We start from the raw sequence: 15,983 nt of genomic DNA on the forward strand, positions 1-15,983 counted from the left end.
CAATGTTGTAAAATCACCCATGCATATAACTTGTAAATAAAAAGCTGTAATAAAAAAAGAAAATATGCTCAAAGGAGGAAATCCAAAAAACAGGAGCGGGAAGAAATATTTAGCTGAAGCATCAAAGCATCAAATATTCTTGTCAGATTATGCTACAGAAAATTTGAGAAAAAATAGAGAATAGAGAAGTTTGGAAAATGGAATCCAAAATTAATAAGAATTAAAATAATTACAGCAGGGAATGGAAGTTTCAGTCATCTTTCCCTTCCTCCTTCCCTCCTCAGTCAGACCACATCTGCAACATTGTGCTCTGTTCTAGATGCCACATTTTAGGAAGAACATTGATAATCTAGAACATATGGGCAACCAGTAGGGTTAAAAAAAAAAAAAAAGCTTGAAAATATACTATGTGAAAATTGTTTGAAGGAATCAGAGATGAAAGAGAAGAGAACAATATCTGTTCTCAAGTATTTGAAGGGCTGTCAAATGAAAGCAATATTAACCTGGTTCTGCCTGGCCCAAGAAGGAAGAAATAGATAAAATGGTAAAGAGGAAGATGTAGGCATGAGGAGGAGGAAATTTTCTTAACAATTAAGAACCATGGGAAAAATGGAATGGGCTGCTTCAGAGGTGCTTCCAGCTTGGAGATCCTGGGATACTCACTACCTGTATGATCTTGGGCAAATCACTTCTGTTCTTGGGGCTTCAGTTTCTGCACCTGTGAAATGAGAGGGATCAGGGATTCTTAATAAGTCTATAAACTTTTTTCATATTTTGGTAACTGGATTTCAAAATATTTTGTTTCTTTCATAACCTGATAGGTTTTATTTTATGTATTTGAATATATTATTCTGAGGAGTACATTGATCTCATCAAGACTACCAAAAGGGGTAGACACATACCCAAGACATTAAGAACCCCTAGGCTAGAAATCTCTAAGATCTAAACTTTGAACCCTATGATCTAGTGAACTATATTATTTAACAGATGATATATAAATATTTGCTAATGATATGCTCCATTTTTTAAACTAATTTTTAAAAGTAAATTCAACAAAATATTTTAAAAAGAAATTGAATGTAATATTCAATGAAACTGAAAAACTATTATTTCTAATTTTCAACCAGAATATCAGTATGTCTCTTCTGACACAATACTTATCTGATTCAGTGACACATAATTTTTCCCCATTCTTTTGCATTTGTATTCATTTAGACTATAGACTATAGAAGCCAGAATAATTGAGGAGGGACAGCTAAACTATAGCACTTGATTTGGAGTCAGGAACATTAGTACTCTATCACTTCTCTACTTTCTGCCTCTCTTGGATAGGAGCATGAAGTGATTAACTCCAAACCTCTGTTGAAGGAGAGAGCTCAACTCAGATATCTCCTCATTTCTCAGCTGTCAGCATTACTCTGGAATTTCTCTTACTTCAATGTGCTGTCAAGTGGAGTAACTTCTCCTTCCCACCACCCCTTCCCATTTTTCAACTTTTTGTATGTGTGTGTATGCTGTCTTCTCCCAATAGATTGAAAACTCCTCAAGGTCAGGTGTTTTCTTTTTTCATATTTGTATCCCTAGTGATTAGCACAGTGCCTGATACATAATAAATGCTTATAGGTGGTTATACAGACAGTAAGAAGGAAAACAAAGGTTTGAACCCTGGTTGTCTGATTCCAGGCTCATTCCACTATATAATTCTACTTTTACATGAAAAGGGACATTGGCTTAAATGCTCTCCAAAATCTCTCCCTAAGTAAGTATATAAAGAAGTTTATGAATGAGAAAGCTAGTTGAGTCATTTCCACAGCAATATTTTATTACTTCTGTTTCATTAGTATTTTGAAGATTACAAACTCCTTGAGGGCAGGGACTGTCTTCTGACTCTTCTTATTCCTAGAATTTAACAGAATATCTGTGTAGGATAAGCATTTCATGAGACTGACTAGTCAAGGAATATCATATATGTAAATATTATATATGTTAATAACCAATTGGGCTAATGGAAACAATAAATTCACAAAAAATTTACATATCATAGTATATCTCATTAGGACATAGAATTTCTGAGACTTATTTTTAAAGTTTTCATTAAATTACCAGTTTTACTAAAGTCATGTACTTATTATCATAAAACTGTATAAATTAAAAATGGAACTAAGAAACAACTATTCAACTATTTCACCACTAGATGTCTCAGAAGTTTTTCTGAGACGGGAATTGAGTATCAATGGGACAAAAGAAAGATATACAGATACACACACACAGATTTTATAGTATATATATAGAGAGAGAGAGAGAGAGAAAGTGTGTGTGTGTGAGTTGGTTTTAGACAGGAAATGCAGAAACTAAAACAAGGAGAAAAGATTAACAAAATATTGAGAGGAGAATGGCATTTCTGGGAAGCCTGAAAATTACCTAAGTTCAAGGATTTCTAAATTTTCTTTTTATCCTGAGGGGTTCATAGCGTTCACCAGATTGTCAAAAGGGGTTGATGAACCAAAAAAAAAGTGAAGGATCCACCCTCTTCTAATTTACATTTTCGTCTAGAATTTTCTTTTTACTCCTTGATTTGATTTTCAGGTATTAATTTCAGAGCTCTGAAACACAATTTGAAAATATTTTCTTGGAATAATCACATTGATATTATTTGGGGATAATCTTAAAAGTCGTCCCCAGCTATAAACTAATGCAATTAAATAATTCATTTAGGTCTCAACAGGTTTCTGATGAATCAATTGATGTTACTACAATAATGATCTAGACCCCTCAGTAAAGGAAAAAACAAAAACAAAACTCTCTTCTTTAAAGAGATGTTTAATTCAACTTTAGTTGAAATGAAATACAGCTTAACTACACTGAAAATAAATTTCCTCTGTTTATAAAAATAAGCTACTTATCACATAAATTTTGAATTCCTTAGACTACATTAATTTTTCAAAAGCAGAAATAACCTAAACCATAAACAAATATCTTGTTCTATGAACAATCAACCAGGTTGGGGTGGGCAGAGAAAACCTCAATGTCACAGTATAGATCAAATTAGAAGGGGAAAAAATTCCACAAAACTTTGTTTGAGATGAACTACAAAACAGTTGGTAATTAAGTTTATTACGAGCCAGATACTGTGCTTTTTCAGTCATAAACCCCTCAAGTGCTAAAATCTGAAGGTGTGGAATATAGATGTAGCAGGGCAACTCAAATTTATGAGTATATGATCATTACATTTAAAACCAAAATATTTTGGAACCTTCTTCACCCTTTTATACAACAGTAATCTTAATCTTCTTTTTCCTCGTTTATAATGCAGAATGTTATTAACAAACTAATTGGGTTTCTCAAGAAGAGTGCTGCTAGAGTTCTATAAATTCCTTGCCCCAGCAAGCAGGTATGTGTTGATGGGGATGGTTGACAATAGAGCTTCTCCTAAATCATCACTAGTTTTTTTCATTTTAATTCATTTCCCTCCTCTTTATTTCCTGCAGTCCTTTCCCACCCAGTTTGGAAAGTTAAGGTTGAATTTCCAGTCGCTAAAAGTGAAGAAGTTTTTTTTGTTTCTGGTTTTGTTTTTGTTTTTTCCTCCTCGGGACCCTGAAAGACTGAGAGGCACAGGGAGGGAGAGAAACATACGCAATTATGAGGGTATAGTCACCTGCAGCGGAGGGAGATTAGAGGAGGCAGGAGGCAGCAGGTAACTTCAACGCATTTCACCTTTTCCAGCACCTGGAAAACAAATTGGGGGCGGGGAGGGGGGACTCCCAGGAATTCTGCTTCCCTGCAGGAGCAGCAGCAGCAGCAGCCCCAACAACCTGGGGTCCCCCACCCCCGTTCAACTAGAGACCACAAAGCCCAGAGCAGACTCCTCCTGCCTCCTCTGGGATGGATGAATAGCAGCAGCTGAAGCTGCTGAGCTGGGAAAGGAGGCAAGAGGGAAAAGAAAAAGGGGGCGGGGAAAGGGGAGTGGTAGGGAAGGGTGTGGAAGGGGCAGAGCCACCCGCTTCGGCCCCAGGGATGCTCTGGCTATGGCAACCCCCAATCCCAGGTAGCGTGGGGCAGCCACAGCTTTCCCTCTCTTGGATTTGAACTGCCCGCCCTGAATAACCGCTAGCTGCGACCCCTCCCCCTTTCCCTTTCCTTTCTCGTCCCTTCCCTTCTCTCTTTCCTTCTTTTTTTTCCTTCCCTGCGTGGCCCTGCCCTGGCCCGGTCCAGTCCCACTCTCCCCTTCTGCGTTGCCCTCCGGCTGTCCCAGGAACCTGTCCCGCTCTAGACGTTAGGGACCGTTTTGGGGAGGAACATGGAATGGGAAAAACACCCCTCCCACGTCCCTGCCCCCCACCCCGGTCATTGTCCTTTTCCATCCCAGTCTTGTGATTGTGGGCACAAATCAAGAAACTAGGCGCAAGCTAATTTGGAGGAGTTTCTTATTCCTCTTCCAGTTTCCTCCATCTTCGTTTAAAGAATACATTCAGAAAGATAATTTTGTGCATTTATTTTCACAGATATTAGTTTTTAATGTATCTATCCCTGCTGTTTCCCACTCCTATCATTATACTCTTATCCCACATAGTGCCTGCCTTTCCTACTTTTTCTCACATGGGATCTCCCATAGCATGTTTTGGCTATTCATTATTTAGTACTCACTATATGATACTTGTATTTATCTTTTTGCATATGTATTATGTATGTCTCCTCAACTGGAATTTAATGCCTCATCTGCCCATGCACAGTTCCTTGCACACCAGAGATGCTCAGTAACTGTTTGCAGTATGCTGTGGGCTAAGACAGCAATGGAAAGCATGGATAAGTATGGAAAGAACAGAAGTCCTGGGTTCGAGGCCTAATTCTGCCCATTATTAGGACCAGTGAGAAGTAAGGCAAGTCACTTCTCTTTATCTTTGCTTCAAAATCTTGTGTTCCAAATTTTGCTCCCTCCCCCAAGATAGCAAGCCATTCCATATGGGTTAAACATATCCAATTCTTCTAAATATATTTCCATATTTGTCATGCTGCATAAGAAAAATCAGATCAAAAGGGGGGAAAAGCACAAGAAAGAGAAAAAAAATAAGCAAGCAAACAAGAGCAATAACAATAAAAGTGAAAATACTATGCTTTGATCCATAGTTTCCATAGTTCTCTCTTTGGATGTGGATGGCTCTTTCTATCACAAATCTATTGGATCTGGCTCTATTCTCTTGTGGGTTTTCAAGACATCTCTATTCTAGTTTTCATCCTGATAAACCTCTCTTCAGTCTCCTTTTTGAATCTTCATCTATATCTTGACCACATTCATTTCATCTCCCTCAAGACTCTGTCCTAAGCCTTCTTTTGCCTCTAAACAATTTCAATTAATAATGTTATCAGGTCTCTTAGATTTAATTATATCTCTATGCAGATGATTCTCATATTCAGAGCCCTAACTTGTCTCCTGATCCCTTCTCCAAATGCCTATTTGACATCTTAAATTGGATATTCTGTAGACTTCTTAAATTTAACATATCTAAAACATATCTATTATCTCTGCCCCTCCCCCCATAAAAAAACAGCAAAAGAAAAATTAGAAACCTAACCTATTCCTTCTTCCTAACTTGTTGATCATTGATGTTTGGCCTTTGTTTTCAAAGAGAACTAATGATATCACCAATATGTTGACTTGAACTTGAATTGGATTTAGGTAAAGCAGGGTCATCCTCACACTCTCTTCCAGATTCATCAAAGTTCAATGGCAGGACAAAAGTCGGGATGACTGGCAATGGTCCAGGATGCCTTCAATGCCTGACCAAACTCTTAAGTGCTCTGCAGTGCCTGCAGTGCCACAGTTTCTGCAAGTCAGTGATCCTCCACTCAGATCTCAAAGTCATGTTTCTGAAGCACAGATCATCCTTCTATTCACTAACTTTACTGAATCCCTAGTACCTCCAGGATAAAATATAAAATCCTTTGTTTAACTTTTAAAGCACTTCCTACTTTCCAGTCTTCTTATGCCTTATTCTCCTTTGAGTACTCTGAAATCTAGTGACACTAGCCTCCTGGCAGTTACAGGTGATGACACTCCATCCCCTGACTAAGAATTTTCATATGACTCCACCTGGCACTTTATCCCTTCTCATCTCCACTTCCTAGCTTAAGTCTTTGCTGAAGTCCCATCTGCCAAAGAAAGCCTTTCCTAGTTCTCCTTAATCTTAGCACCTTGCCTCGAAAATTATCTCCAATATATCCTCTCTATATTTTGTCTGTATATGGGTCCAGATGGCCTTGGAAAAAAGAGTGAGGCTGGTGACTTTGCACACCTCATTTCACTTAATCCAATGTATTTGCATTTCATGACATCACCTATCTGATATCGTGGTCCTCATCTAAAATGAGGGAAAACAATCTCAACTAAACTTTGTATATAGCTGTTTTCATATCTCCTTTATTAGACTGTGAACTCCTGGTTTTGTTTTGTTTTCCCTTTCTTTGTAACCCCAGAGTTTAACAGCACCTGGCACATTATCATAGTCCTTAATAATACCTCCATCTTGAATATGAAAAATTATTTTATGAATTTCTCTGAAATAAAAACAGATGCTTCTAGAGCACCAGAACATATGTGAAAATTTAGGGTTGTTCTTTTTTTTTCATATTAATCAAGTTCTGAATTTAAGACCCAATCAGTAAGAGAGGGAAGCTTAACAAGAACAATTTTGATTTAGATTGGGGGCATAGCAGGAGTAGGCTGCTTGGAGTTCTCATCTTCTATCTCCCAGAACTAGTACAACCAAGTAGATTAGAGTTTTCTTTCTCTTCCTTCTCACTCCTATTCCTCTAAGGGAAGCCTAGGAATCAAAGCAGAGTAAGACATCATCTACCTCTAACACTGAGTTTTTGGAATATTGCTAGTGCCCTCTGCCCAGAATGAATCCTTTTTACTAACAAACACCCTATCTTTTCTTGGCTGCCTAGGTATAAGTCACAATCTTCCTTGACACCCCCTTCAAATGCTCTCATCTTCATGTACTTTTATCTTACCCTATCTTTTCAGGGCTGTTATCCACTTTTTTTGATGTCTGCCACATACCACTCACACGTGTGGCTCCAAAAAGCTGAATCATGCCTACTGGTCATGATTCTGCTAAACTCTGTTAAAACCGTATTGATTGATGGAAATCAACAGACCTCAAATCCATTGGTGGGTTAGAATGACATCAACCTCAAGAATGTGAGGACTTCCCTTGGCAGAATAGGTAGATGACAATAATTTGTTCCAAAGACTATGAAGCTGGCATTGTGGAAGATTTAGAGTTTGATCAGGTAATGAAGATGCCAAAATCACCTACTGCATCTTGGGCCATTGTCAGTTATCCTGACTTTTATCCTGCCATGGATTCTGATAAATCCAGAAGAGAGAGTGAGACTGACTTTGCTTCATTTAACTCCAATTCAAGCTCAAGTCAAGATATTAGTCTGTGATGTCATTGGTCCTCTTCAGTAAAGGGAAAAAAAAACCTACAAAGGACAAACAACATATCTTATGCTGAACTTTCTCTCATTTATCAGACATATTAGTCCTCAAAGAAGAGTCAGAATATTTTTTGTTCCCCACTGCCACTTCCACACATTCTCTTTGTCTCCTTTCAGCAACTTCTCCAAATCTGAGATTCTATCACCCAATACTAATCCTAGTATTAGTTAGACTTTGGTTCTCAGAACATTCTTCTTCCTTTCTCAAAGAATTCAATATTAGGTCATAGTATTTCTTTGTTCCTCAGTGCCTGACCTTATACATACACATACCATCTTCTCAAACATCCTAAACTTCCAATTTCTCAATACCCTCAATTTCCATAAGGATCTGGAAACCTGAAAACCCTAAACATTAACTAGCTAATGAAGCAACTATTTTCAGTTTCCTCATCTATAAAATTAGGACAATAATATAACTTCTTCACAGGGTTGCTGTGAAGATCAAATGAGATAGCATATGTAAAATGCTTTGCAAACCTTAAAATGCCGTATAAATGTTAGCTATTATGATTATTCCTGGTATAAATCCATTTTTGTCATAGTGAATAATTTTTAATACTGTTTTTCCCTTTTTGCTAGAATTTTATTAAAAAGTTTTATATCAGTATTCATTATAATATTAGTATTTTGTTCTTTTTTTTTTTTTTTTTTTTTTTTTTTTTTTGCTTTAGCCCATTCTGATTTAGGTATTAGGACAATTTTTTTCTCATGAAAAGAGAAAGGGAGAGGGTTTTCTTTTTCATTTGTTGAGGATAATTTGGGTGGTGTAGATATTAATTGCTCTTTAACTGTTTATTGAAATTTACCTATAAATCAATCTGGTCTGGAGTTTTTTCTCCCATTGAGAGATTCCTTTATAGCTTATTCAATTTAACTTTCTGGAATAAAACAATCCTCATTAGACAGAGATATATAAAACCATAAATTTTACATGAGCAAATAAAAAAAGGATTATACAACTGTTAAAACTAGAAAATCAACAAGCACAAGAAAGAAGAAATATTGAGAATTAGAGGAAAATATATATAAAATGGAAAACAAAATACTATAGAAATGATGATCAAAGCTGATTCTTTGAAAAAAAACTTACCAAATTAATACACTGTAGCAAATCCAATAAAAATAGAAAAAACAAATTGCCAAAATAAAAATGAACTAATTAACACCACAAGAAAGAAAAAAAAGATGAAATAAAAAATGATCATAACTTCTACACATAATTACATGTTAGCAAAACCAGAAATTTAAAAGAAAAGGATCATTACCTACTAAATGTTACCCTAGGCAAATAGGGGTTAAATGCCTTGCCCACAGTCACACCAATAGTAAGAGTCTGAAGACAGATTTGAACTCAGATTCAGTTCTATGATCTCCCTTACTCTGGACACTATGCTTCTGTTAATACAACATTAGATTAAGTTGGCTTTTTTTGGTTGCTATGTACTAAATTATTTACAAATTTGCTCATATTCCCATCTCAAAATTTCCTATCACAATCACTTTATAAACTCACTCATTTTATCATTTCATTCCTTATTAGCACAATGATATACACTAGACCAAAAACCCCATTATCTTCTTTAGCAAATACAGACCAAAGAAACGAATACCTCCTTATTAGTCAGTCAATAAGCATTTTGTTAAGGGCCTATTATGTGCTTTATCAGATAGAATTTTAAAAAGAGGGACTGCTTTCTGAAACCAATAGTTCCCTTGGGTTCTCCTTTGTAGAGAGTAGGAAGAGGGGAGATATTGAAGGAGAAAGACATTTTACTTTAAGCTATCCCTGTAGTATACTCTCAGACAATCACTTTGGGAGTGTGGGGTGGGGGAGGGATAAGCAAATACAAAATGAAGCTAATTGTGTCCCTTAACAGACTACTTTTAGCTCTAAAAAAAAATCTCTTCTCAAATGAGTACCTCTAGGACTCAAAATTTTATTGTCAAAAGATTAGTTCTAGGTGAAAATCTGAGAACAGTTTCTCTAAATCTTTTGAGCTCACCAAACCCTCCCACATGCTGGTTTTCAACTTCTCTCCTCAGCACTTATCTTGAGTTGAGTTAGATGTTCTTCTAAGAATCTTGGGGAACTTTTCTCTAGATACTTTTACCTCATTGAGACACATCTATCTGAACTTGGGTTCTCCCAATCTCTTCATTAATATCAATGGCTAATTGATAATAAAAATTAAATCTATCAATGATATTTAAACAACCTCTTACATATTATACAGATTGATTTACCCACATTGAGACCTTCCCATTAATACACTGATGTTGCTGCCCTCCCCTGGGATGTAAGCTCCTTGAGGGGAAGAGCTATTTTGTCTTTGTATTGTCTAGTATGATGCTTGTGACACAGTAGTTGTTTAAATATTTCTTGAATGAATAAATACTTCATACTCTGATGACACCTTACTATGAATCCCACAAGAACAAGGTTTTGCTATTGTTAAGGTATGGGTGTGTGTGTGTGTGTGTGTGTGTGTGTGTGTGCGCGTGTGTGTATCTATAGATACACACACGCGCACACACACACACACACACACACACACACACAGGATCTGGGTTTAAACTTCCCCAGTCTCTCAGGTTTACAACCTCGGAATCGTCCTGAGTTCCTCAGTCTATCTCATCTCTGATATCCAAGGTGTTGATTTCATCTTTGCAACAATAATCACCTCATATCTGGATTATTGCATAAATTGCTGGTCTCAAGCCTCAAGTCTTTATTTCAATGTATTTTCCATTCACCCATTAAAGTAATTTTATCTAATACCATCCTCTTGCTCAGCAAATTCTAGTAGCTCCCTCCCACCTTCAAGATCAAATACAAAATAGACTATTAGGTGGTTAAAGTCCGTCATAACCTAATGTCTTGATCCTTCACCCTTTCCAGTCTCCTTACACATTATAGCGCTCTCCTCCATTCCTTTGCACACACCTACTCTTCTGTTCAACGACTCTAGCTTCTTTGCGGATCCCCACACTAGACATTTCATCTCTTGAATCCATGCATTTTCTTTAGCTATTCTCTGTCTCTCCTAATGCCTCTTTGCTTCCTTGGCTTCAAATCCCAGCTAATATCCTACCTTGTAAAGAAAGCCTTTCCTGACACCTCTCTTCCACCCTCTCCTTTGAGACGATCCCTGATTTACCATTAATATATCTTGTGTGTAATTGTTTCATTAGAATAAGCTCCTTGAGATCAGGTCTTCTGCCTTCCTTTATTTCCACGGAGTTTAGTACAGCATCTAGCACACATCCTAAGCTTAATACATATTTATCGACTAGAGTGATTTTTAGTATTTTTCTTCTCCCTTTCATTTACAATTGCAGTGAAATGAGTAAAATGTATTAAAATTCAAATGGCATCCCTAAAAAAAAAACCACTTTAGATCAAGTGCTTGCGTCTAAATAAGCTACTAATTAATTCTGAGGAGCTGGAAACAGAACAACTAAAAGCTTCAGGACACCGCTCTTCAAATGCAGGATTTGTCCAACCAACTGCTCTAATCCCGCCCTAGCCCTTTTCAGCCCTCGCCCCGCCTTCTTTTGGTCCTCGCCAATAAATTGCCCCAGTCCACGCACGAGGCAGAAGGGGCGGGGTTGTTGAGAGTGGCCTTCCGTCATTATGAAGCGCCGGAAGTAGGTCTCGTTACAGTTTTCCTAGAGGCTGCGATAAAGTTTGCTGCGGCGCGTGAGGTACGGAGGCCTCCGGCGGTTTGAGAATTAAAGTTTCCGCTCGATTTTAGGAACAATTGAGAGCTAGGTATGGTGGGGATTGGAAGGAGGGAAATGGTGGGATATCGGGGTTGGTCGGTCCTAAGGGCCTTTTTCCCGCCTGGCGGGACTCCTCGGTTGTGCCCAGCATGGGTCACTGCTTTCGGCAGTGTCTGCTCGGGGAAAGAAGCGGCATTGGGGAGCCTTAACCGTCCTTACAGGCCTTCATTCAGATTCTCATTTCCCTAACCCATGTAGTTTGGGGCAAAGCAGGCTCTTGATCCCCTTTTGGAGCCTCTCTGAGATGAGACCATATTCCCGTTTGTGATCTCTATAGGGATTGACGATGGATACCCAGAAGGATGTGCAGCCGCCAAAACAGCAGCCAATGATATATATCTGTGGAGGTGAGAATCACTTTTGAAAAATAATAACGCGTGTAAGTGTTTCTAAAACATAATTTAAAAGAAAAAAAAGTTAGAACTAGTGGTATTCTGAAAGAGTAATCTGTCCACAATTTACTTTAAACAACGAGGAAGGGGAATATATTTTCTTTAAATTTAACTTATTACAAATCAATCAACAACTAGTAATAATGGCTGACATTTATATAGTGCCAGCCATTGGCTTTCTTTTTTCATATTTGTGTTCCTACAGTGCCTGGTACACAGGCATATAATAACAAAACATGTGTTTAGCCCCTGCTATATGCAAAGCACCGTGCTAAACGCTTTATTTGATCCTGACTACAACCCTGACAGGGAGGTGCAGTTATTGTCTGTTATACAATGAGGAAACTGAGGCAAGTAGGTTAAGTAACTTGCCCAGGATTACACTTCTAGTGGCTGAAACTGGATCTGAAATAAGTTCTTCCTGACTCCAGGTTAGGAGAAAAAAAAAAAAAAAAAATTGTCTTATGTTTATTCCATATGTTTTCACCCAGCTTTACTAAATTATTTTCAAGGCAGAAAAATATGGTAACAGGGAGGATGAAGGAATTGCATAATCAATTAATGTATTTTAGAAATAGAATCTTTAAATAACTGTATGGATATGTATACATATATTGTATTTAATATAAATTTTAACATATTTAACATGTATGGGTCTACCTGCCATCTGGGGGAGGGGGTGGAGGGAAGGAGGGGAAAAGTTGGAACAGAAGTTTTAGCAAGAGTCAATGCTGAAAATAACCCATGCATACATCTTGTTTTTTTTTTTTTTTAATTTAATTTAATTTAATAATAACTTTGTATTGACAGAATCCATGCCAGGATAATTTTTATACAACATTATCCCTTGCAATCACTTATGTTTTGTTTTTTCCCTTCCCTCCTCTCCCCCCCCCCCCACCAAGATGGCAAGCAGTCCTATATATGTTAAATATGTATGCATACATCTTGTAAATAAAAAGCTATAATAAAAAAAAAGTGGCTTTGCACATAACTAGTATCTGAAGGCATAAAAGAATACAATTCATAATAGACCTTTAAGCTTTACAAAGTGCTTTTCAACAAATTTTATAAATAAGGAACCTGAGGCTTCCAGATGTAAGTTGAGGCAAGAGTGCAAGGTCTTAGATTGTGACATTGCTGCAATTTGACCTCAAAGCCTTCTGATTCCAAAACCTTGTTCTTTCATCTACAATAAAGTAGGGGATGAATAAAAATATCTAATATGCTCTTATGGTAAAAAGTATTTCACCTGTCTGGAAGAGTTCTGAGAATTATTCATATGTGAACATGTTATTTCTCTCAATAGAATGTTGAGCTTTAAAAAAAAAACTTTCCAGCCTAGCACATTGTCTGCACACAGTAATCCTTAAGATTGATTGACTGGGATTGAGTTACAGCTCTTGATTTTAAGGCTAATATTCTTTATTTTAAACTGGAGCAAGAAGAGTTAAGTGATCTTCCCTGCAAAAGTACCTACCTGACTCTAAGGAATAAAATCCTGTCATTTATTTCTAACTATACTTAGTAAATGCATGTGCTTAACATTCAGCAATGTATTTTAAGTTCATAAATTCATAGATTGTAGAGGTGGGACTTCAGAAGTTATCTTGCTCTCCCCTTTCTTTTTTCCAGCTAAGGAATCTTAGACCCAAGAAGTAGCCCAGATTCACACAATAAGTGGCAAAGGTATATTTTGAACCCAGCTTCTCTGATCTTTGGATTCAAAATATATTAATTATATCTCCTTGGGCAAAGGTCACAACTTTTCAGAGCATATCCTTTATCTTATTAAAATGGTATTAATAAAAATAGACTTAATTAGATTATGAAGAAAAAAAGCTATTTGCAAACTTTAAAATACTAAATGTGAATTTGTTGTTAGTATGTATAGAGTTGTTCATATGTGTGGATCCTGGAGTCTGGAGTCTAGGCTCTGATTCAATCACTGATGTTGGATTTGACTGTTTAGGTCAAACTGTCAGATTTTCTGTGCTTAGCAAAATTCCCATGTTGTTCTAATCAGATTAAAATGTAATTGAGATAAAAACTCACTAGATAATGCTGATATGTGGTTTTCTAAGTCAGTAATACAGCCCATAGGGATCCTGATCCACGGGTATAGGGGCCTCATTTCTAGTTGAGTTTGATACATACATATACATAATACATACAATACATACAAATACATAAAATTTGATGTTTAGGCAACTCATTTAATTTCTCTGGATTTTAGTATTTTCATTTGGAAAACGAAAGCATTGACCTACATGATCTCTGAGTTCCATTTATTTCTAAAATTGTCTAAACCTGATTTTACAGTTAGAATAACAATGAGATAAGTAGCTACTGGGAATGTTAATATTCTTGGTTGGCAGGGGACTTTAAGTAAAAATATGTTTACTTTTTCAGAATGTCACACAGAAAATGAAATAAAATCCAGGGATCCAATCAGATGTAGAGAATGCGGATATAGAATCATGTACAAGAAAAGAACAAAAAGATGTATCCTTTTATCTTTGTTTTCTAAATATGATAATAAAAGGTGGGTAAAAAGACTGCTTGGATTGATATTAAAGATCATTCACCAACAGAAGGAATGATTCATTTTATGAAAAAATAATTTTTGCAAGGTTAGCATTTATATTGTTCCAATATGTAATACTTATATGTCCTAGAATAATCCTGAAAACCATTATGTTAGGCTTGCTATGTATTTTCAGTATTCTCAGTATTTCTGTAATTTACTTAGTAGACAATCTTGCTCAGTTATTTTCTCAGTATTTCTGTAATTTACTTAGTAGACAATCTTGCTCAGTTATCGAAATTAGAATTTAAGTATTCTGTATAAAAACAAACATGACATATTTTGTTCCATCTATTCAGATTAGACTGCCACCTGAGTCTAAGACTTATTAAAAGTCTTGGTAGCTTGGAACAAAGAAAAAAAATACAAACGTTCCTATCATTGTTTTATAAATATGTTACACAAATTTAACCCGTGTGTATTATTTCATATGTGAAAGAAAGGTTTAAGAATATCATCTTTGATCCTTTAAAGAGGAAAGAACTGAATTAAATTGAGTGATTTTTCTTTTAAACTATTTTTAAGATGATTGTAACAAGTATATTATCTCTTTGTGCATTTGAAATAAATAATTAAGTGCTTTGTAGCTGGTTATATAGTACTATATATGTGTGTGTGTGTGTGTGTGTGTGTGTGTGTGTGTGTGTGTGTGTGTGTGTGTGTGTGTATGATTATTTAGTTGTATCAGAACATGATTTGAAAGTTCAATGACTGGCATAAATTTTAATTTCTTTTTCTTTATCCTTAACCTAATTTTAATATAGTGGTGGTCTTTGATGCCCGATGAAATCTACTTCAGAGTAAAAGCTTCATCTACTCCTGGTTTTCCCACACCCATTTCAAATTGTATAGCTTTCAGGTTATATGCTATAATACTCTTCCATTCTATAGATATAAATTATTTTTAAAATAAAAATTTCAAATGTAGTGTAAAAGTATTTGTTTTCTTGTATTCTTGCTTTTAAGAAGTTTATAAATAGATAATCATCGCTGAAAAAAGCATAAACAAAATAAGGAAGAAAATCTTAACAAAAATCTATAACATAAAATACTAGAATAAAGAAAAACAAATTAAAAACTCTTTGTTCTGTGATCCCTTCCAAAATCTGCATGAAATTTCACTATCTTTAATACTTTCTTTCCTTTCTCTTTAAAGTATAATTGTAGACATGACTGCTTTTAAAACCACCTTATAACATACATGGGAGGGGAAAACCTATCTACATCTTCTCTTTTTATGAAATCAGCTACATGTAAAGGAGAAAGAAATTTTCAAAAATGATTTTGTGTAAGCACAATTATCACTATAATTTATAATGCATTGTTTATTTTGTGCAGAGCACTGTGTTAACAGCTGAGATTTCATAGTTGAAAAAAATTTTAGTTCTCTGCCTTCAATGAGTTTACAATTCAGTAGGAATTAAATCACATACACATATGATTATAAATGCCCCACTGAGATTTCACTGTAGACACCACCCTTCCCAGATGTAGATTACAGTCTTTTTACACCTTAGGAAATTATTTTACCGTGTTGCTACAATGGAAAAAGTGATAAGGCTACAAACTTAACTATGCTAGATTTCTGACAGTCTCAGTCAATGGACTGAGGCCCCTACTCATTTCTAGTTGCTATAGGTGTTATTAAATCCTGTGTTCAACTGACATGGCATAATTATAGATCCTGGAATTCTAGTCACAGCCCAGTGAAGGGC

The 15,983-nt window shown here is 36.0% G+C and overlaps 1 protein-coding gene across 1 annotated transcript; it reads left to right on the forward strand.

The window, feature by feature from the left end:
- Window positions 1–11,149: 11,149 nt before the first annotated feature.
- POLR2K (RNA polymerase II, I and III subunit K) lies at window positions 11,150–15,203 on the forward strand. The gene is made up of 4 exons (XM_051970922.1): window positions 11,150–11,278; window positions 11,567–11,636; window positions 14,094–14,186; window positions 15,033–15,203. Exons 2-4 carry the CDS (start codon window positions 11,576–11,578, stop codon window positions 15,053–15,055), a joined length of 177 nt encoding a protein of 58 aa, XP_051826882.1. The 5' UTR covers window positions 11,150–11,278; window positions 11,567–11,575; the 3' UTR covers window positions 15,056–15,203.
- The last annotated feature ends 780 nt before the right edge of the window (window positions 15,204–15,983 follow it).

The sequence above is a fragment of the Antechinus flavipes genome, chromosome 1 (genome assembly GCF_016432865.1).
Source record: "Antechinus flavipes isolate AdamAnt ecotype Samford, QLD, Australia chromosome 1, AdamAnt_v2, whole genome shotgun sequence".
Classification (NCBI taxonomy): Eukaryota; Metazoa; Chordata; class Mammalia; order Dasyuromorphia; family Dasyuridae; genus Antechinus; species Antechinus flavipes.

What these genes read in the sequence shown, in the direction of transcription:
- POLR2K (XM_051970922.1), top strand. Translation starts at nt 11,576, where the DNA reads ATGGATACCCAGAAGGATGTGCAGCCGCCAAAACAGCAGCCAATGATA. An exon ending in AATGATATATATCTGTGGAG is followed by an intron (nt 11,637 to 14,093) that starts GTGAGAATCACT and finishes TTACTTTTTCAG; the next exon opens with AATGTCACACAGAAAATGAA. An exon ending in CAAGAAAAGAACAAAAAGAT is followed by an intron (nt 14,187 to 15,032) that starts GTATCCTTTTAT and finishes ATTTTAATATAG; the next exon opens with TGGTGGTCTTTGATGCCCGA.